Source organism: Nematolebias whitei, chromosome 20 (genome assembly GCF_014905685.2).
Source record: "Nematolebias whitei isolate Nwh7 chromosome 20, NemWhi1, whole genome shotgun sequence".
Taxonomy (NCBI): domain Eukaryota; kingdom Metazoa; phylum Chordata; class Actinopteri; order Cyprinodontiformes; family Rivulidae; genus Nematolebias; species Nematolebias whitei.
Window position 1 is genome coordinate 34,709,897 of NC_056517.1, and position 22,412 is coordinate 34,732,308.

General features: G+C 42.7%; 2 protein-coding genes across 2 annotated transcripts; one reads left to right on the top strand and one right to left on the bottom strand.

The window, feature by feature from the left end:
* Positions 1–833: 833 nt before the first annotated feature.
* nsmaf (neutral sphingomyelinase (N-SMase) activation associated factor) lies at positions 834–12,344 on the top strand. Its single transcript, XM_037693990.1, has 16 exons — positions 834–844; positions 930–981; positions 3,447–3,567; positions 3,665–3,796; positions 3,874–3,916; positions 3,993–4,159; positions 5,538–5,649; positions 5,785–5,843; positions 6,350–6,417; positions 6,506–6,573; positions 6,657–6,780; positions 6,864–6,947; positions 9,477–9,627; positions 10,710–10,812; positions 10,903–11,012; positions 11,941–12,344. Exons 1-16 carry the CDS (start codon positions 834–836, stop codon positions 12,033–12,035), a joined length of 1,500 nt encoding a protein of 499 aa, XP_037549918.1. The 3' UTR covers positions 12,036–12,344.
* On the bottom strand, positions 12,275–22,334 carry cngb3.1 (cyclic nucleotide gated channel subunit beta 3, tandem duplicate 1). Its single transcript, XM_037693992.1, has 16 exons — positions 22,313–22,334; positions 21,140–21,182; positions 19,298–19,446; positions 18,911–19,210; positions 18,099–18,307; positions 17,610–17,660; positions 16,996–17,082; positions 16,855–16,919; positions 16,620–16,742; positions 14,548–14,689; positions 14,319–14,478; positions 14,111–14,208; positions 13,551–13,634; positions 13,369–13,487; positions 12,584–12,736; positions 12,275–12,514 (listed from the first exon to the last, which is right to left on the bottom strand). Exons 1-16 carry the CDS (start codon positions 22,332–22,334, stop codon positions 12,310–12,312), a joined length of 2,010 nt encoding a protein of 669 aa, XP_037549920.1. The 3' UTR covers positions 12,275–12,309.
* Between the last annotated feature and the right edge of the window lie 78 nt (positions 22,335–22,412).

Consider the following 22,412-nt stretch of genomic DNA (forward strand, 5'->3'; position numbering starts at 1 on the left):
AAACAACTTGAATTTATCTGAAAACAGCTGAAATTAGCTAAAAATGTAGCTGAAAACATAGAACAAGCTTAAAATAGCAGAAGACAGCAGAAAGAACACATTTGCTGAATGGAGCAGAAATTAGCACAAAAAAGTGGAAATTATATGGAAAAAGCTGAAATTAGCACACAAAAAACACAGCTGAAAAGTAGCTTAAAAAGCAAGAAGGAAGTGGAGAGAGCACATTTGTTGCTGAATTAGGCTGAAAAAGGTTTGAGTATAAAAAATGTGGAATTAGCTGAAAAAGCTTAAATTAGCATGCACAAGTTGTATAGTAGCTGAAATAGTAGAAAAAGCTGAAACTTGCAGGAATAATTTGAAAGGAACATAAAAAGCTGAAATTACCAGAAAGAAGTTAGAAGAAGCAGAACAATGTTCCTTTTAGCAGAAAGAATTGGGAAGGAACACGAAACTGCTGAAATTTGCTGAAAATAGCTGATTTTATTTACTTATTCATACAATTAATCTGAAAAAGCTGAAGCAGAACAAAAGGTTGTAAACGCATCTAAAAATTTGAAGGATGTCAAATGAGCTCAATTCATTTTCTCTGAGGAAAAAATGGCAGAAAAGGCTAAATATTTCAACAAGCTAAAGTTACACCAATACCAAAAGTCATATCAGGATTGTCCTGAAAGAGCTGAACGTTTTGATGATTTGTTGAATTAGCTTGAAAACTGGGGGACGAGAATCGTGCCAAAAAACATACGAAAGAAAAATGGATCACATTCACACTATAAAAAATGAACTCCACAAGTTAATGTATCTTCCAGTTTCTTTACAGCAGTCTTTACTTTATGACTCTTACGTGAATAATTGTGTTCCAACATTTGAATTTTGAAGAAGGAATTGGTGCTTTTTGGTATTTAAAGGCGTTCTTTTACTTCCCACAGCATTGGTGAAACGTGGAAAAACTGCCTGGAGGGCGCGACTGATTTCAAAGAGGTGAAAGTGTTTTTTTTGTTTTTTGTAGTTAACAAAGGATTGACTTAATGAGTTGTGGATTATGGGAGTATCTTAATCCATCCATCCATTATCTTTTACCCGCTTCTTCCATTTTGGGTCACGGAGGTCGCCGGTGCTCATGTCCAGCAATCACTGTGCGAGGGGCAGGGTACACCCTGGACAGGTCTCCAGTCCATCACAGGGACACATAGAGACAAACGAGACAAACAGCTATTCACTCTCTCACTCACCTAGGGACAACTTGTTTTAGAGTTACCAGTCAGTCTAACATGCACGTGGGAGGAAACCGGAGTACCCGGAGAAAACCCACGCATGCACGGAGAGAACATGCAAACGCCACCCAGAAAGGCCGCCGGACCGGGATTTGAATCGGGAACCTGCTCGCTGAGAGGCATCAGCTCTAGCAGTCGCGCCACCGTGCTGCCTGAGTATCTTAATATACAAAATAAATGTTAAGCACCCAGAATGAATTGTTTTAGATGTATTTGGTCCACAAGTGGCACAATGATGAGTACACAAATTATGGGATTTACCATCAGCTGGTTGGTCTAGGCTGGTACAAGTGGCGGCCTCACAAGTGCAGTGAGTGTTATCAGGCAGTTGCTTGAATGAAAACGGTGAGTAATGGTCAGCAGACACAGGATGCCTCATCGACACTTTAGACAGGATTTGATGGGGTATGATAGAGGTCATTGTGGGTTTGCATGAGACTGGGCGGTCAGTTTGTGCAACTGGCTGGTGTGCGGACATACAGATGTTACGGTGGCCCACTGTTAAAGCCAATGGATACCTGAAGGAACTCATGCGTGTTGTGAACGTTCTGGTCAGGAAGGATTGTCCTGCTCTGTGCGCCACATATCACAGAACCCCATGACATCTGTGTCTGCAGTTTGGGCACAGGTATTGAGCTCTTTACAACATTGTGTCAAAGACCAATTTCAGCCAAACTACAGGTTCGTTGTTGTACAAGAGGCTGCCATTAGACCAGTATCTCACTGGACTAGTGTTTGCAACTAGCTAGTGAACAGGGTTCACGAAGGAGTCGCCAAAGTGTCTCAAAATGGGCGTCTTGAGCATGTCTCAAGAACTCTTGAGTTCCACCGAAGTCCTTGCTCAATAATCCAGGTATAAAATCCAATCCAAAACTCTTGAGTTGCATTTTGATACAGAGGAGCTCTCCGACAGAAAACATCCAATACTACAGTGGTCCAAAAAAAACACAACCAGTGGTCTATATCTGCAAAGTGTCATTTCTAAAGTCTACTCCAGAACATTAAGTCATAATTGGGTACAAATTGGGCTGAGGTGAGCAACAGTGTCATCCTCCTTCCTCCATCTCACTTCACAAATGCTGCAAAGCCGTCACATGAAAATAGGCTACAATTTTCCAAAAGCTGGCCACTCAAAGCACAAGCTATATGTCTTGCTGGTCACATGGTCACAAAACTGTATAGTTTCCTGCAATCTGAGGCAGCACGAGTATCGTGGATAGCACTGTTGCCTCACTGCAATGAGGTCCTGGGTTCAAATCCTGGGTTGGGCCTGGGGTCTTTCTGTGTAAAGTGTACATGTTCTCATGTTTGCATGAGCTTTTTGTAGGTTTACATACTTTGGTTTCCTCCCACAGTCCAAAACGTGCATGCTTATACTACCATCAGGCCACCGCCACAAAACAGATCTGTGATCTCAGTGGGATTTTTCTGGTGAAATAAAGGTTAATGTGAGATCTTACCTTTAACACCAGAGCAGAGACATCTGTGTTTGAAGCAGTGTCATAACCAGGAGGCAATGATTTATGACGAGTTGCGTTGCCATGTTCAGCAACGAATCTTGGCTACGTATTACCAGAGAAGACCGTTGAGTGCACCTACGGTGGCGCCGAGGCAAGGGGACAAATCCTGCCCATGTTCCATCCCCATGTCCTGTTGTGGGGAGACAAAGGGTCTGGGTTCAGGTCAACTCTGAGTGATTCGGGGGACTCTGATATTACAATGCTACACCCTTCCAACAAGACGGCAACCTGTCGACACGTCTGTGTCCATGGACTGACTGCATCATGTTGAGGTCCTCTCTTGGTCATCCAGGTCCTCCAATCTTTCCCAATCCACCTTTTAAGATCAGCTTCATAGTTACTGCAGACAGTGCTGATCTGCTGGATTTTGTGGTTCACTTTCAGCAGCTGTGGGCCGTATGACGGCGCTATGACTCAGTTCTACATGGAGTCACTGCTTGTCTCCGAAGAAGGTCCACACCCTACTGACCTGGGACCAGCATTGTGCTTATATTTACCACTGATATCTTGATTGTTGTAATTGTTGTTGACATTTTTAACAAATGTAGTGTGGTTGCATGTCCACCACTCCATCGGGGTGCTTAACAATTTTAAACAAAAATACATCCCTTGTCCAAAAGGTTAAGGTTTTCTTCCATTGTCTCTGCTGCAGCTGATACCAGAGTTTTATGGAAGTGACTCCAGCTTCCTGAAAAACAGACTAAATCTGGACTTGGGCAAAAAGCAGAACGGAAAATCGGTCTGTGATGTTTCCCTTCCCCCCTGGGCCTCAGGTAAGAAATCTTTGTGGCTCTCTCCTTGCAGCCCTGGTGTTAACCGTTCACCGAGTCCAACCGTCGATTGTCCGTTTTGTCTTGGTCGTTCCTCCAGATTTTAGTGATTTTCTTCAGAAGCACAAGGCAGCGCTGGAGAGTCCGTTTGTGTCGGAGCACCTTCATGAGTGGATTGACTTGGTGTTTGGCTTCAAACAAAAAGGCAGCGAGGCTGTGGCAGCTCATAACGGTAAAACAGCTTCTAATTTCAACGCTAAGCTCACCAAAAAATGCTCAAAGAGTAAAGTTTGTCTTTTCATTATTCAGTGTTTCACCCATTGACGTATGAAGGTGAAATCGACTGTGACAGGTGAGAAAAGAAATCAATCCAGAGTAACCGTTTCCGGTACTTCATGTCTAACTTTGCCCTCTGCCTCTTTGGAAAGTATCGAGGACACGGATCAGAGGATCGCCATGCTGACTCAGATCCTGGAGTTCGGTCAGACGCCCAGACAGCTCTTCACCGGGCCGCACCCTCAGAGGATCACGCCGAGGCTTCAGAGCACCAGACGGAGTTCCAGCATCAACTCGGCTGCCAGCGAGCTGTCGCCAGGTAGCGCCAAAAACCCTCCAACCACAGCTCAACCGGAGGCATTCACCATTATACTATATGCACAAAGGTCCTTTCAAGATGGCCGCCAGAAATCTCGCCCAGAATAGATGTTGGAAACAAAGTGCAAAGGAAAGCTAGGATATTTAAGATATTTTGCACGTTTCTCATTTAAAGCACCTTGAAATCTTTAGACATATTAAAAATAGTTCAGTTTAATTAATTTTCTATATTTTTATTTAATTTTATGAGACTTAAGAAGTCTGACATTTTATTTATAAAGAACACAATCTGATGCAGAACCTCTACCCACCTGAGTCTCAAGGCCGTCTTTGTCCCACTGGACCTTCCTCTTAATGGTACTCAAACAAATTAAGTATTTTTTTGTAGTTTAATAAGATATCGCTGCTTGTGGTGCTCAAATTTTTACATTTTTGGTGTCGAACACAAATCCTTACTAGTTTAGTTTGCTTCAAGATTTTTTTGTAAGATTTTTTTAATTCTTGCACAGTGAGTCAGATAAAATTGCAACCAAAACTTTGCATTTCATAATAAAACTAAGGATATTTATTGAAAATAAGAGGCTATACCTGCGTGGGAGAACATAAAACTGGACATGAACAAATAAAACTGACAGAACTTGTGACTAAAAGAAACATTTGAAATAAAATGGCTTCTATGGATCAAATAAAGAGACTCCTGCCAAATTCTGAAATACATGAAAATTAGGGGAAAAAAAGTTATTTTATTTAACCTTTATTCATACAGGTGGTCTCACTGAGTCACAAGGACTCGTTTTCAAAAGAGACAACACAAAGTACAGACAACAATACACAATAACAAGAAACTATTACTGGTAAAATAAATATAGTTTTATAAAAATACTGTTACTGTTTGCAGCATGGTCCTGTTAGCAGTGTGGTCCTGTTTGCAGCATGGTCCTATTAGCAGCATGGTCCTGTTAGCAGTGTGGTCCTGTTTGCAGCGTGGTCCTGTTAGCAGCGTGGTCCTGTTAGCAGCATGGTCCTGTTAACAGAGCGATTCTGTTAGCAGTGAGGTTCTCTTAGCAGCATGGTCCTGTTTGCAGCATGGTCCTGTTTGCAGCATGGTCCTGTTAGCATTGAGGTTCCGTTAGCGGTGTGGTCCCATTAGCAGCAAGATCCTGCCGGCGACCAGCATGAAGTTCCAGTAGAAAATGGTTGGTCTGGCCATCAGTGAGAAACAGCTTTTTATAAATTACTGAACTATTTTAAGCTGGACAGCTGTGAGGCTTCACAAAAACAATTTTCAAACAGGTTCTGTTGACGCCTCATCTCGACTAGAATCTGGTGTTTACTCTCTGCAGTAACGTTCTGTCACTAAAACCCTGTGCCGTTCGCAGCCTCTCCATGCGAGGACTCTTCCTTCGAGGACCTGACTGAAGAGAGCAGAAGGATGGCCTGGGCGAACATGGGAAGTCTGAAACTGATCTCCAGCTGCAAAGTCCATAAGGAGTAAGTGAGGAGCACGTTTGGCCACATGAACGTTACTTTAGCTGCTCCACCATGTAATTCTGTTTAAAACAGAACTGAGCTCAGCTGGCTTACAGGATGTGCTTTCAGTTCCTTCTTCTGTTGTTCAATGTGCAGAGCTGTGACGGGGATCGCCGTGACTCGAGATGGAGCTTCAATTTTCTCTACATCTCAAGGTGGGTGGGGGGGGGGGTGAAATTAGACAAAAACAGAAGTATAGTACAAGAAAGAGTTTATAGTTTAATGATACAAACCTAAATTGATTAGTTAATTTTGTCCCTCTTCTCAAAAAATAGGCAAGGTGCCGACTTCCATTTTCGTACGTGGCTGCATCTAGGTGTGAAGAAGGTCACTATCGAAAATTGGGTTGCCGCGTCAAAATCCAAGATGGCCACCACCCTGTGTATATATACGTAAACTGACCACCCCAATAATTTGAGAAAACTATTCTTTTTCATTTGTTTGTTGCTTAAAAGTGTCAAATTATTGGGGTGGCCGAAGATTCATCTATAGTGGCTAAGGCCACCATTGGCCACCCCTTGGCTCCGCCCATTGTGCCTGGTGGATAAAATGGCTTCCTCCATTTGCCAGGATTTTCCTTTTCTCCCTTTAGGCCTGATTTAATTGTTTTTCTGTGGAGTCTAAATGTCCTGTTTAAGTCATGAGTTCCTTTTTGTTCCAGACTCGACCCTTAAAATGTTCTCCAAAGAGCTGAAGGAGTTCCAGAGGAGCATGTCCTTCTCCAACATGGTACCCAGCTGCATCCACTCACTTCCTGTTTCCTGTTTTTATGACCTGCAGCTGCTCTGATCTGTAAAACCACTTCACTGTTTTCCAGCCGCTGTCCTCGTGCTTGATGCTGCCGGACGGCAAAACCGTGGCGTGTTCTTCGTGGGACAACAACGTGTGAGTGTGTCTGCGCACATCTCAGGTGGTTTTGCATTCCTCCTTTTTTTAAAATCCCTGATCTCTTCTCTCCTCTCCGGCAGATATTTCTACTCGGTCCCATACGGGCGGCGGCAAGACACGCTGATGGGTCACGACGACGCCGTCGCAAAGATGTGCTGGTTCGAAGACCGGCTCTTCACCGCTTCCTGGGATTCCACCGTTAAGGTACACACGAGTTAGGTCCATGTTTTAAAACGTTCAAAGCTGCAGGAGATGGAGCTAGACGAGGATGTTTCCCTCCTCCTCAGGTCTGGCAGTGTGCTCCGAACAGCTCGTCCAGTCGCAAGAGGTCCCACTTTGAGCTGCTGGCTGAGTTGGAGCATGACGCTGGGGTGAGTGAGACGCTACCTGGGCAGGTTCAACAAACTTCTTTAAGAGATCTGCTTCAGCAGACAACGACAGTGACAAATCACACTTAGTGGTGCTACAAAGTAGCGATACACAATAAATCAGTTAATCGCATGATAAATGAAAATTATCGACCGCATTTTCATTTATCGGCTTCATCGTTTCTTTGTGTCTCGCTCGTTCTACTGAAGACGCTGGACGACAAAAGGCTCAACTCCGGTGCTCTTCACCGACCCCTCCCTTTCTCTTTAAAATCTGTTTTAACCGTACAAAATTGCGTTTTTGGATCGTTAAAAGCAGCTAAGCTGAGAAGCTAACAGGCCGACCTCGGGAAAAACCTCCGTCTTGTCAAAGCTCCAAAACTCACCGTTGAAACCCGTGCCTTCATCTAAAAAGTAGTTTTTCTCTGCAAAAAGAAGCTGAGAACTTGTTTACTGATTAAAAAAAAAATATATATTAAAAGCTTTGTGTGACAAATGCTATGCTAAAGAACTGAAACCACATCAAGCATCCGCCATTTTGAAAACAGAAATGAGAGACAGCCCATGTCACGTCAAGGGGCCTCCCTTCTATTTTTCTTAGAGACATGCTGCTTGCTCCCTCACTATCCCTCCTTTGGTTCAAACTGTCTTATACTGCCTCCAGTGGTCAAAAAAAGGCGCTACACACAACAATTAACCAACATTTCTTCCTAAATTTGACAATAATTACTAATTATTGTCAAATTCCAAACATTATCGTTTATCGCAATAATTTCTGAGACAATTAATTGCCCAGCAAAATTAGTTATTGTGACAGGCCTACTACAAAGCTGGTTATGTACCTCGGTAGGTGAACCGAGGAGGACCAATGGAAGGACGACACATCAGTGATCTGCTGAGTACGACTCACAGCTACTCGCTTACAAACTTTAGCTCATTATCTACAAAATCAACAGAGCTAAACCCATTTTTTGTGCTCGCTAATGTCAAATGCTAACGTGTGGTTACTGTCAGTTTTCTTAAAATCTGTCCAATGGTGCATGAGATATTTTGCTAATAGGGACACACGGTCAAAACAATCTTTCTGCAGCAGGTGATGTGAAGCTACCGATAGCCGCCACATCATTAAAGCACGAGTTGATCCAACCATTACTACAGAATTCAAATATATGCTATTATTCTACGAGCGCTGCTTTTAATATGACACTAACCTGATTCTGTTTGAGGGGAATAAAGATTCAGTTCAGTTAAAAAAAGTTATTTTTAAAATTACAACTAGCCTCTTGGTTACTGTTAATAAAGGTTTTCGAAGTTCCTGCAGTGACTATGATGAGCTTTGTGCACAGACGGGTTTACCGGTACGTTCCAGAAATCCCTGCAATAGGTGAAAATCCGCAAAGTAGGTACATTATATTTATTTAACTATTTATATATTTTAAGGCTTTATAAACCCTTCCCACACTCTTACAACGTTCAACTCTCTAAAGCTTATGTATCAAACTCGAGGCCCGGGGGCCAAATATGGCCCTCATTGACATCTTATCTGGCCCCCAAGATGTTAATTTAAATGTAAAATACTTTTATCACTTTAATTTTATTTCCATAATCTTTGATTATGATGTCAAAAGTGCAACAGAGAACATCAAATGAGACCATTCAAACTCTTGTTGAGGAACCTGCGACCAAGAAAAGATGTTGATTCTGAAACCGGCCCTTAGTTTGAAAAAGGTTTTAATTTTGGCCCCTTTTTCTAAACGCTCTAAAAGAGCACAGCGAAAGAGAGCTTTCTCTCAGGTTGCGCTTGATTATTTTAAATAATCCATGACGCTCGTACGGCTCACTCTGGTATAAGACAGACCACCCCCCTCCTTTCTCTTTCCGAGGCTGTCCCTCGAAAAGAGAAAGGAGGGGCGAGGGGTTCTGTCTTATACCCGAGTAAGCCACACTCAGCCATTCTCTTTAAAAAAAAAAATAAAAAAAATTCACTTTTATTTTTCCACCTAAGCATTTTCTCCAATAATTCTACATTTGTTCATCTGATCTGTTCATCCCTGCTCCCTGAGCAGTAGCGAGGAGGACAGACCACACCCCTCCTTTCTCTTTCTGAGGCAACTCTGCTCTGCTGTGACAGACAGACTTGGAAAGATAAAGGTGGAGGTGGGGTCTGTCTTTCCCCATCGCCAGTCTATGTTGTGTACAACCTTGTGTTGAAAACCTGCGAAAGAGTGAATCCACGAAAGTTGAACCGCGAAGTATCGAGGGACAACCGTATTTATAAAACAATACTTCCTGATCTAAAGTTTATAGGAAAACATTTTCCACTCTCGGACTCAGACACACTAATAGAACTGGTAAAATATTTACATTTTTTAAAAGCCTACAATCTGCAGCTCCAGAGCAGGTAAGGTTTCTGGCATCCGTTACCATGGCAACAGACCCTGGTTAAAATAAAGGCGAACCAGCTGTTTGAATCCAGTATCTCCGAGGAGACGTGTTAAAGTTGAAATAAAGCGAGAGATGTTGTGTGTGCAGGTGAACGTGGCGGACATGAACCCAGGGGGAACTCTCCTAGTGTGTGGCTCCAAAGACGGCACCGTCGCCATCTGGGACACCGGCAGCTACCGGACCCTTCAGCAGGTCCACTGCCACACCGGGACCATCCACTACGTTGCCTTCAGTCCAGGTAACTTGTCCTGTTCCAGCCAAAAACAAAACGTTCTTTGTCGCAGTTAAACTTCTAGTTCCAGTTCGAGTGTTTCCTTGTTCTGAAATAATTTAACATCCTTCTCTCCGTTAGGCACTCTTTGGAGGAATGCATATCACCCGCCCATAGCACCTACTTTTTCTGAAAATCAAAGATGGCTGCCATTTTGTTTATGAAAAACTGCTTTGTCCTGTAAACGTTGACACTGAATATACCACTTCAGTCTTGAATGTGAGAAGTTGAATGTTTCGTTGTCAACTTTTTCAATAACGGGGTCATTATTTACTTATAAATATTTCAATTGATAACCTCACAAGACCTTCAAGTCCCTCCTTTGTGGTATTATTATTTTTACACTTGCAATTTGTAAAATGACGTTCTTGACTCCAGAGTTTAATTCAGCATGCCCAGAAACCTTTATTTTGATGCAAAGATTGGAAAATGTGAATAATTCAATATCAATTCAGGTCATAAACTACAAAAATGCAGTATATTACATACGATGGAGGCCATCTTAAAAAAAATGTCCGCTGTTGATTTTTAAAAAAAATATATAGGTTCAGATTTGTACAAAACGTCATGCTTGTGTATATAATGTGCAGAACTACGGAGAACCTCGACATTTATTTCTCAGAATGTGTGTTGAGGATGACTCTCAGCTACTACCACTCCAAGTTTTCCTTCAGTATCTGTCAAACTGAGTTCTATATGTACATCCGGTGGTTATTTCCTAATTTTACTGATGTTAATGCTAATACTGCTAATTCTACCAATGTTAATGTTAGTATTGCTGTTAACATAATTGTATGTCATACATCAACAATTGAATTGGAGCCAGTTATATTGTATTAACAGAACTAGCGTTAGCAGTTACACATGCAGATTGCCCTCTCACTCCTCACAATAGGGGTTCGTTAGGGTCTTTGTTAGTCTGACTCACAGATGGACCACTGGTCACATGGTTGACAGTTTCTTCAGTAACAGACAACAATAATGCGTAGAAAAGCAGCACATGCAGCTTTGACAGTTTTTATTAAACGATGTTGGTGTTGCCGCCTCAGACAGCCGACACGTTCTCAGCGTGGGCGAAGACTTCTTCATGAAGGTGGTGGACGTGCAGACAGGAATGGTGACGTCTTCTGTGAAGGCCGAGGAGCAGCAAAGGTGAGAACCCCGCCTGGGTTTCTGCTCCTTACCGCCAGGCTATGGAGACAAACGCAGTGGAAGTCAGAGGTGGAACTTGTGTGTCTGCAGGTGTTTCTGCTGGGACGGGAACACGGTGCTAAGTGGGGCGCAGAGTGGTGACCTCCTCCTCTGGGACCTGCTCAGTGGTACGATCACCAAAAGGATCCCTGCGCACTCAGGTAGATCAAATGCTCAGTGGGGATCTGTGGGAAAAAAAAGCTTTAAACAGTATCTTACCTGTTGTAGATACCTCTTTCTTTAAATGATAGTTTGGATTGATGAGCTAACGATTAGCCCAAAGTGGGTTGTTGCCATCTTGAAACAGTATTTTTTTTTCTGCTGTTTTGTACAGTGATGCAGCAGCAGCTAGCTGTGGCTCTGTCAAAAATAATCAGCTGATGAGTCTTTCTGTTTGGATTTTTGAGATAATCTTTGGACTGACTACATGAATATCACGTAAAGTACCATGTACATTATTATGAGGGTGGTAAAACCCACCTTGGGTTTGCTCATCCTTTCTAATTCATGCACCCTTTTTTTTTTTTTAAACCTTTATATGGTTATTATGTGAATGTTTATGAAGCATTCACACTATTGTGATCCGTTTTTCGGTGTAATTCTCGTCCTGCAGTCGAGCTGTTTCAACAAACCATGAATCAACACGTTCAGTATTCGTGCAACTTTAGTTTTTTGAAATATTTAGCCTTTTCTGTTATTTTTTCCTCGTAGAAAATTAATTGATCGCATTTTACATCCTTCAAATGTTTAGATCTGTTTACAACCTGTTACTGCTCCTTTTAGGATCTGTCTGCTAAATTTATCCATTTTAGTTAATTTCACTTTTTTTTTCTTACCGTAACGTAATTCAGTAAATGTCATTTCTGCTAATTTAGGCTTGTTCTTCAATAAAAAGAATGCACCAGAACTGAGTTCTTTAAAGACGAGTTATTTTAGGATGACGATAACGCAGTCAGCAAAGTGAATTTTGATCTGGGAACCCTGAACCATTTGATAGTAAACCTGTTTCAAAGCTACAACTTTCAGGGAAATCTGGAGATATGATGTCATCAGATTTCTGTCGTGGTGAAAGCTGTCTCGTTTGTCCAGGTGCCGTCACAGCCATGTGGATGAACGAGCTGTGCAACAGCGTCATCACCGGCGGAGACGACAAACGGATCCACTTCTGGGGGCTCCAGTGTTAAAGACTGATCTCGACAGTATGAGTGCAATATAACCGGCCGTGTGTCCTGCAGAGGAGAAACGTTTCCCTCGCCTTATTTTACGTCTTGCTTTGACTCGAGGGAAGAGTTAAAAGAAGAAACTCTTGATTGCATTATTTGTTTTTATGCATCTTTGTTGCTGCCCAGGTGTTATTACAAAAACAGTTACCTTGAAATTTTCATCTTTTTTTATTGTTCCGAGACGTCTCGCTCCTATTTCGCCGCCTCGGCACTTTTCTGTGAACGGATGAGAAGATTAGAGCAACATTTGAGTTGACTCAAACCTCGATGAGCTCGGCGATGATCCTACCTTGAGTTTGTCGAGGAGGCCTCCTTTGCGGAGGTTGACGAAGGCTTTGAGGAGCTTCGGCGTCGGAGGTTTTTGTCCGAACAGCGCGAGACCTTTCTGCTTCTCCTGTTTGGCTTGAGCTCCCGTTGCAGCTTTGGACTTCATCAGCTGCCTTCATAAACACAGAACTCATAATCCACAGCTGAAACCCAAACCGCCCCAGAAGCACTCAGTAACCCACCTGCCCTTCTTGGCCAGAACCTTCTGGGACTCCGGGTAGTGGACCAGGATGTCGAACAGGTCCTTCTTTTCCAGGACAAAGAGATTTGCGAAGCCGTAGGCTTTCACGTTAGCCGTGCGCCTGTTTCCACCGTCTTTAGCCGACTGGAGCAAACTGCGGTGGAGGCAGACACACGACACTGTTGGTAACTCGTCAAATTTTACTTTGACGGAACCGGATAGAACATGAGCCTCAAACGGTGAATGTGTGAAAACGGTGAGTCGTTCTGAAAGAAAATTCCTGAACGTTAAAGCTGCAGAATCTTCTCGTAGTCATGCATGATAGGAGTTGGGACATGTGAATATGTTCTCATGTGTAAACTGTAAAAATGTGTCCATCCTGCATGTTTTGCTCTTTAGCAGGTCTCCAAGTTCTGAAGGAGCCCATTAATCACTCATTGGGTCAAAGCAGGGGAACATGTAGGTTTGAGCACCACTAAGCAATAATCACATCCTTAAGTTGATCATTTTGTGGTGAAATCCTCCTAAAATCATTAAAAGAGCTCAAAACAGCTTCCCGGGACCCGTTGAGATTTGAATGATGGTTCTGCTGCAGCACTGCAACGAGTTTTCCAAACACGTTGTTCCAAAAATGTCTGTCTATAGAAACATTTTGGTGTACTGCAACCAGAAGTCTCCGTGGAGTTTTCTTTATTGAACTGCTGCTTTACTGACACTTGGGGATGAGCAGCCAGTCGAACAAGTGATGGAGACTAAAGGTTAATGATAAAAAGAGTCCAGACCCACCTGATTTCTCCGAACACGCAGCCGGCCTTCAGCGTAACAAACACTGTGCTGTTGTCGGGTCCTCCCACCACCTGAACCGCTCCGCTCTTGATGATGTACATCTCCTTACCGATGTCCCCCTGCAGAGGAGAGCAGGTCAGAGCACCTCGGTTGTGGGGTTGGGTTTACGATGAACGGCTCACCTTCTTAACAACAAAGTCTCCGGGGAGGTAGATGATGGACTTGAGTCTCAGTAGCATGTCCACCAGCATCTGCTGGTCACAGCCCTGAAATAGACCATTGGACTCATGGAGGACTGAATTTACACACACACTATATATACATACATACATTTATGCATTCTTGTTAATTTAGTCATTTAGTTAGCACACCTTTTATTGCTTTATGGTAATTCACTTCAGGCAGCACAGTTTTTATATATTTTATGGTAATTTGTTTTATCACGGAGGCACAGGTCTGAAGAAGTGATATGGTGAATGATGAAAACTAGCGTGGCTGTCACTAAAATATAATTTAAATATACATATCCTGACCTTTGTGTGAGTGAAATTTCTTCAGGCATATCTCAATGAATGCATGAAGACCACTATTTTAGAGTCATTTTAGCAAATATGTTCCTGTATTCTTGGTTAGAAACATAAACCATGTACTACTGCTCACCCTTAACTACTGAACATATGAAAAGTCCCATTCTATATTTTTATATCTTACGCCTGTTTAAAACAAGCCTTTGCTGAATCACCTGAAACAGTGCAATCTTCTGGAACGTGGTCAGGTTTATGTCCACAGCAATGGCAATTCTCATCACCAGAGGCATCTTGTCCAGGAGCTCAGACTCATCTGCAGAGAAGGATGAATCATCTCGTTGAGTCTTTCATGAATGACGTGAACGATTCAATCGTTAATGGAAGCTTCTAGGCTGCAAAGTAAAAGGAGGATATTGTTCTCACCTAGCATTCCCTGAGAAGCCCAGGTGTAGTTGTACCAGGTCCGGACCCTGTTCTGGACCATCTTTGGGATGGTGTAAGTGTTCATGTAGGCAACGCATTCGTCCATCGATGCCCGGAAGTACGTCTGAGCTGCCGTCGCTGCTCCTATGACGTCCCTCATCTTCAAGAAAGAGAAAACTTAAGAGAGAACTTACAATTTACTGGCCTAAAGAACAAAATGTGAATCTACCTGTCCAATGAGACTGGAGAACACAAAGACACCAACGAAGAAGTTGGTCATCTGAAAGACGATCTCAAAGAGAGTTACGGGTTCTGGAAGGCCGCCGATGTTGATAAGACTACGAACTGCGAAGTAATAACAGCGCAGATACCTGAAAAACAAAACCGTACAGTAAATTAAACCCCACGCCGAGCATGACTCAGGAGCTGCGTTCAAGGCCAAAGTTAAAAGCAAAACTCGCAGTGGGATATCTCTGGAATGGGAATGTTTTGGAACCCCACAGGAAGAGCTGGACAAATTAACTGGGAAGGTGGGTTTCTCTCTTGGACCACAGATAAAAGGATAAAAATGGAAGAACAGGAATGGACAGAAGGATGGACAAACATACGAGTATTGGTGGTGGATGCATGGATTGATGGACTGACCAATGGATAGGCAGACTGATGAATGCTTGACGGATGAATGGGCACACAAATAGATGAACAGACATACAATAGATTGATGACGGATGGATGGAAGGATTGACAGATGAACGGATGGATGGCTGGATTGACCAATGGATGGACAGACAAATGGGTAGATGAATGTTTAGCTGGAAAGAAATCTGGACAGATGGATTTATGAATGCATGGACATACATAAGATCCACTGCCTGGCCAAAAAAAAAAAGATCACACTAATATCTGGTTGGACCGCCTTTAGCTTTGATTACATCATGCATTCACTGTGTCATTGTTTCGATAAACTTCTTCAATGTCACAATATCTGTTTCCATCCAGTGTTGCATTAATTTTTCACCAAGATCTTGGATTGATGACTAGACACTAGGCATGATGGGTGCATCACTTCACCTGCCTCTCTTCTTACACTGATGCACCCATCACTCTAGAACAGGGTCAATCTGGACTCATCAGACCACATGACCTTCTCCCATTGCTCCAGAGTCCAATCCTTATGCTCCCTAGCAAATTGAAGCATTTTTTCCAGTTAGCTTCACTGATATGTGGTTTTCTTAAGGCTACACAGCTGTTCAGTCCCAATCCCTCGAGCTCCCTTCACATTGTGTATGTGGAAATGCTCTTACTGTCACTATTAAACACAGCCCTGAGTGCTACTGTTGTTTTTCTTCGATGTGATTTCACCAAACGTTCAAGTGATCGCCGATCACGATCATTCAGGATTTTTTTCCAGCCACATTTCTTCCTCGAAGACAATGGGTCCCCACTATCCTTCCAGTTTCAATAATGCGTTGGACAGTTCTTAACCCAATTTTAGTAGTTTCTGCAATCACCTTAGATGTTTTCTCTGCTTGATGCATGACAATGATTTGACCCTTCTCAAACAGACGGACATCTTTTCCACGACCACGCGATGTGTCTTTCAACGTGGTTGTTGAAGAAAAGAGAAGCAACTCATTGCACCAGTTGGGGTTAAATAACTCGCTGCAGCTGAAAGATAATCACCCATGCAGTAATTATCCAATAGGAGGCTCGTACCTGTTTGCTTAGTTAAATCCAGGTGGAGACTTTTTTTTTGGGCCAGGCAGTGTAGATCGATGATAGATGATCTAATGGACAACTAGATGATGGACAAATGGGATCAATGAACAGATAGATAGTAGATGGCTGGATTCATGAATAGACAAATAGTTGGATAGACAAACAGTTGAGTGGATTGGTAGTGGATGGATGGATAGATTGACCACTGGATGGCCAGACAGACAGAGATGAATGCTTAGATGGATGGAATTATTGATGGACTGATGGACAGATAGATAGACGGATGGATGGATGGATGGACTGATGAATACCATACCATACCAATTTATTTATAAAGCACTTTAAACAGTGACAAAGCGCACCAAAGTGCTGTACAGGGACAAACAGAACAAGCACATAGCAACAGATTACATAACAGGACACTAAAAAGTAGAAACCAACAAAAACAATAATGGATAACAACAACAACCGCAACATGACCAACACAGTGTGATGCACACAGACTCAGCACAGATCAGAATAGACAGGGGCAGTTGGTTATATTAGATTTCAAGAAACCACCGTCCAAACAGAACCACTCACGCTGTTCCTTTTCCATCGTAGACCCACGTGGTTGAAGCGAGGCCCTGGTACACCGAGGCGACGTAGAAGGCACAAGCGTTGAGATGGAGTATGTAGAGCAGGTAGCCTGTGGTCCGGAACACTCTGGGTCCAAAGACAGGAAGAGACAGGACTCAATGACACCTTCAAAATGGGACGGGACCATTTCACCGTGAGCCGTGGACCCAGCCTCGAGCAAATACAACGTGTGTTTCACCTCCAGATGTAAGCTTTGTCCATGACGCTCTCGAGACGGTCGCTGAACTCGAAGAACGAGTCGATCTAAAACACAGACGGAGGAACGCAAACCGTGAGGCTCTGAACCCATTCCTGTTTCGGTAAATCTGATCCGACCTACCCTGACGAAGCGGTTCAGTCGGTACACGGAGGAAAACCCAAAGTGCAGACTGAGGAGATCAAACGGGACGATGCTGAATATATCCGTCTAAAATTTAAAAAAAATTGTTCTTTGATTTCTACCAAGTACTGATAAAAGCAGAACTTGTTTTTTTAACTATCATATTAATTAACAGTATGTGAATCTTATCAGTTAAAAGCTAAATTACTTTAAAGCCACATCTGAGCTCATTAAAAAGCTCCGGGTACACAAAGTTCTGATGATTACAATAAAGCAAAAAAAAAAGGTAAAATAGCAGAAAAATACTTAAAACAGTAGCTGAAAAGGCAGATTAAAAGCTGTATTCAGCAGAAAGAAGCCGAACAAAGCTGAAATGAGCAGAAAGAAGCTGAAGGACACTAAAAACTGCACAAAGTGCAAAAAGCTGAAATGAGCAGTAAAAGGTAAAACAGCTAACATGAACATGTATGAAAAAGCTCATTTTGATACGTGCCGAAGAACATACAAAAGAAAAATGGATCTCGATAATGAGAAAGATTTGGAAACATTCACACGATAAATCCTACGGATCTAAAAGTCTTCTTGGATAAAATATTTGACTTAAAGCGGCTTACCTTGAATCTGTTGGACTTTCGATAATGCGGTTTAGTCAGAGCTCTGTCTTTCTGTGAGAAACACACATTAAGTTTTTTTTTTTTTAATTCACCAGGACCATTAAAAATATTCAACACTTGCAAACAGGAGTTTCATTATGTGGACGAGGGGTTCTGTGGGTCCAGGACTGTGCTAATCAGAGAGAACAACAAAACGACACGTTACATTAAACTGGAATGGATTTGTATCTCATGACCTTAAAAAAAACATGAACAGTTAATATCTTACCTGCAGTAGATTGATCTTTAAACAGTTTATTTGCTCATCTATAAAGCCCAGGCGGGGTCAACACTAAAACAGATTATGTGGCGTTGAAACGGCTACAATCTAAAGCGCTTTATACCAATTATTTCTGTTTTTCAAACCTTCACATTAGCATCACGGTGGATAAAGCTAGCTGCTAACTGCACCATGCTAAAGCGTTCGAGCTGAGGTGATCCAAGACTCACGATTATGTCTCCACCTTTGACGAACTGCAGCCGAGGCTGCCAAACCACGATGTCCACAACGTTCACGACATCACAGAGAACGTCGAAAAAGATCCAGAATGGGTTGGCGGTTCTGCCGTGGCAAGGGAAGGCCAGCCGGGCCGGACAGAGCCAAATGTTGTAGTTGTAGGCCACGGCGACAACGGCTAACCAGGCGATGTAGCGACGATCTAGACGGAAGGAACAAAAGCATCACGCTAACTTGAAAAAAGGTATTCACTGAATGCTGACTGCTGGAAAATGTATAAAGAATTAACAGATTTAATGAGCAGAACAAAAGTCAAAAACAGTTCAAATTAGCAAAAATCGTAGCTAAAATGCAAACCCAATGAAAACGGTAGCTAAAAGCAAAATGCAAAACAAACAACCGACCAATGTACTTAAGGCTAAATGTAGTAAAAATGTTGCTAAATTACAATTACAAAAACCGTAGCCCAAAGCTAAAATTAGTAAGACTAGATAAATTCTCTGTTGTAAATGATTCCCTGAGGCTCAACGTGGCTGCTGCATGAAGCTAATATTTGTAAGGTTTTAACAAAAAGCTAAATTTAGCAAGACTTCAGCTAAAAGACACGTAGAACAGAAAACAGCGGTTATGCAGAAAAAACTGATTCTAAAGGAGTTAAAGTGTGTTTCTATGAAGTCATACAGAAAACTACAGCTGCAAACGGACGTTTTGACATACGTCATTCCAACAGGCCAAAGCATGCAGAAGCAGTTTGACTGAATGCTGACTCAGCATTAATCTTTGCTCCAATCTGAACTGGGTCCACCTGTGAAAGGATCGATGGTGCTTCCCAGAACGGCGTCCATCTTCTCCTCGACGGGCTGGAGGAGGAGGTCGAAGCAGGAGCAGCTGATCTCTGGGAAGATCCTGGCCTTCTTCCTGACCTCCTCAGCCAGCCTCTCCTCCTCTGCTTTCCGCTCGGCCTCCAGACGCTTCTCCTCGTCCTTCTTCTTCTTCTCCTCTGCCTTCCTGGCTGCTTCCTCTGCTCTTCTCCTGTCTTCCTCCTCTTTTGCTCTCTGCTCCTCCTCCTTCATCCTAATGTAGTCGTCCTTCTTTAGAACCGGTGCTGAGGAGACAAAGACACGGGTTTTGGTCACCTTGGTGTTTTGAGTTTCTCCGTGCGACCGATGGTGTCGTTTACGTCCACACTCACTGACAGGCGGGGTGATTTCTGGAGATGTGGCGTACGGGTCGATGACTTTCACTTTGAGCAACTCATTCCTCTCTCTTAACCTCTGGACCACACTTTTGAGGACTTCTTCTGCGTAGCGGGGGCAGACAACCGGTGGAAGAGCTCCGTTACTAAAAAATAACATATAAAACCAAGAAGAAGAAAAAAATGTGACAAAACCATACAGTAAAACAGAACAGGTACATATAAGGAGGCATTGAACTGATGACTGACATTAGGGTTGACCTAAACGCCCATAACTCCCATCCCTTAAGCGTAATGGTTCACCTCCTACTATGATGGGTAATCTGTTTTCCTCTAATGCTTCACTTTCTTGTGGTGTGCCGCAGGGCTCCGTTCTTGGTCCTCTCTCTATCTTCTACCACTTGGATCAGTTACAGCCAGACTGCCTCTTTCATCTCACTGTTATGCAGATGACCTACACATTTATTTGCCCATGCAGCCTAGATGTAGTAACCTTCAAACTTTGTTCCTTGATTATGTTGCTGATGTTAAACAGTGGTTTCACCAAAATCTTCTGTTTTTAAATGAAGGAAATAGTGTGTCCTTTTTGTTGATGGTGCTCCTTGTAACTGTAGTTAGTTCAGACCCACAGTTAAAAACTTTGGGGTGACTTTTGTAGTTGAGGCTGGCTTTTTTCATGTAAAATCTTTTAGCCAAAATCAAACCTTTTTTTAAGTGTCCTGACCTGGACAAATCTGGACTTCACCAAGCACATCACTTGATTTTGAACTTTGTTGTTCACTTGTAAAGCTCTCAACAGTCTCACACCACCTTATTTATGTGATCTAGTAACTTTTCACGAGTATGAAAGGACCTTAAGGTCAACTCAACTTCTTTACTGTTTGTCCCAAAGTCCAAATTCAAATGTTGGGGTGACTGAGCCTCTTTAGTTGCATTACCTGAACTGTGGAAGCAACTACCTCAGGATTTGAGCTCCATCACTGACCTGAGCCTTTCTTTAATCTTTAAATCTTTTTATTGAGGCAGGCCAGTGGCACTTTGGCATTGTTTGTTTTAACTTTTGTACTTTGAAGCACTTTGTGCAGCTTTTGGCTTTTGGAAAGGGCTCTATAAATAAATGTTGATTAATTGTACCAACTATATACATATATCCTTGTTAAAATCTCCAGAAAGCATAATTTATTTTAACAATCAGCTGTACACTACATGTGGATGTGATCTCTGGTGGTTCTCGGTCACAAACACCTCTAAGCTTCTAATCTCCTTTCCTTCAGGGTTCATCCTGCAGGTCACAGAGGGATCATGGCTGCCGTCTCTGCAGACAGACTGTCCATCACGGAAAACTGTTTTTTAATCTTAATTAGATTTCTTAAATCTAATGGACAGATTATAAAAGCGTCAGATGGACACAAAGAGGTCCAATCAAGCTCTCCTTAGTGTTGGTGATGGACATAACTGTTCCAGTTTCCATTTTTGTTGTTTTCTGAAACCACAGGACTGTGTAAGTGCTACTGATCCTAGGTGAGGGCTGGTTGCCAGTCTTTTAGCCGTGCCCTACAACAGTAACAGCAGAAGTCATGTGAATAAAGTTCTCTTCATGACGTGGTTCTGAAATTCACCCGTAATTTACGCCTCCTTTGGGGCATTCACTTGTGAACCAGTCAAACAGCCTGAGATGTTGATCTGTTTTGGTGTCATGTGTGGAAAAGCTTGGATGGGAATTGGGAAGAGCATTAAAGTTAACCCACCGCTGTTACAGTTCTGAGCCAGCGGGAAGGTGAAAAACACAAAGCTAGCGAGCTTGAGCCCATCTCAACTCACACAGAGGAATGTACTTACCCTCCACCTCCTTCTGGAGCAGCAGGAGCTTCAGCTGGAGCAGCTGGTGGAAAATTCAACAGAGTGATGTTTGAAAAACTGACAAATGTCCAAAAAATGTGCAAAATGTAGAAGTCCAAGTGTTGGATGGTGTTGGATAAACTGGACCCACTCCAGTTTACCTATACGGTAGGCCGTGGGGTGGAAGACGCAAGCTTTTAGACACCATCACCAAACACCTGGACTCCGCACAACTGTACACAAGGATTTTATTTATGGATTTATCTTCAGCCTATAACACCGTAAAGATCAGCGTTTTACTGCAGCACCTTTTAGACCTACACGTTCACCATTCACTGGTTTTATGAACCTATACGTTTTTCCAGACCAGACCACAACAGAACCATTTTAATGGTTTTAAATCAAATACGTTGGTTTTACATACAGGGCTCCTTCACGGTTGTTTTCTGGGCATTTCCTGCAGCAGTGAAGGTTATGTCACTTTTTAAATAAGTAGACGACATGGTCCTGGTAGATCACATGACCTTTGTCAGTTGCTTTTTGTGACAATTTCCTGGAAGTGCATGTCACAAAGACCAAAGAGTTGTGCTGTGGGGACAGAATTAAAGACTCCAGAGCCAGCAGGTGGAACAGATGGAGTCTTTTAGAGACCTTGGGACAGAAACTGACACCCAGCTGTCCTTTAAAGAGCGCACGGACTCCACTTTTTAAAAAGCAAGTCGCCTCCACCTGCTGAGGAGACTGTGATCCTTTAATATCAAGGACATTTTAACACTGGTTTATAGAACACATTGAATCTGTCATTACTTTGAACATTTTGGCTCTTGGAGCTGTGTCAAAGGAAAAATTCTACCATTTGGGACAGACGGCTCAAGGTTGGAACACAAAGACGAAACATTGTGGCTGTTGGAGAAAGAAAAGGCTGGCCCACGAACAGGAAATGGGTAAAACAAAAAAATACACTGTTAACCATGAACCAACTTCTTGGTGTCTCCAAAGTGTACGACCAACGTGTGTTAGAAAAATACAGAGGAGAGGGGAGCTGAATTCAGATAAGCAACAATTGTTTTGGGAACAGGCAGAACTTTACTGATTCTTGTCTGCCTTGAGTCTTTTCTGGTCCTCTCAAATCCCAAACGTCCAAATTAAGTGGACAGACGCAGGCAGTCTGACCAGGGCCAAATGTGCTGTCCATGACTTCTTTGTTTGTTGATAGACCAGGAACCAGCCGAATCCAAAAAGCAGGAAACCAGTTATCATAAATCCAGTTGTA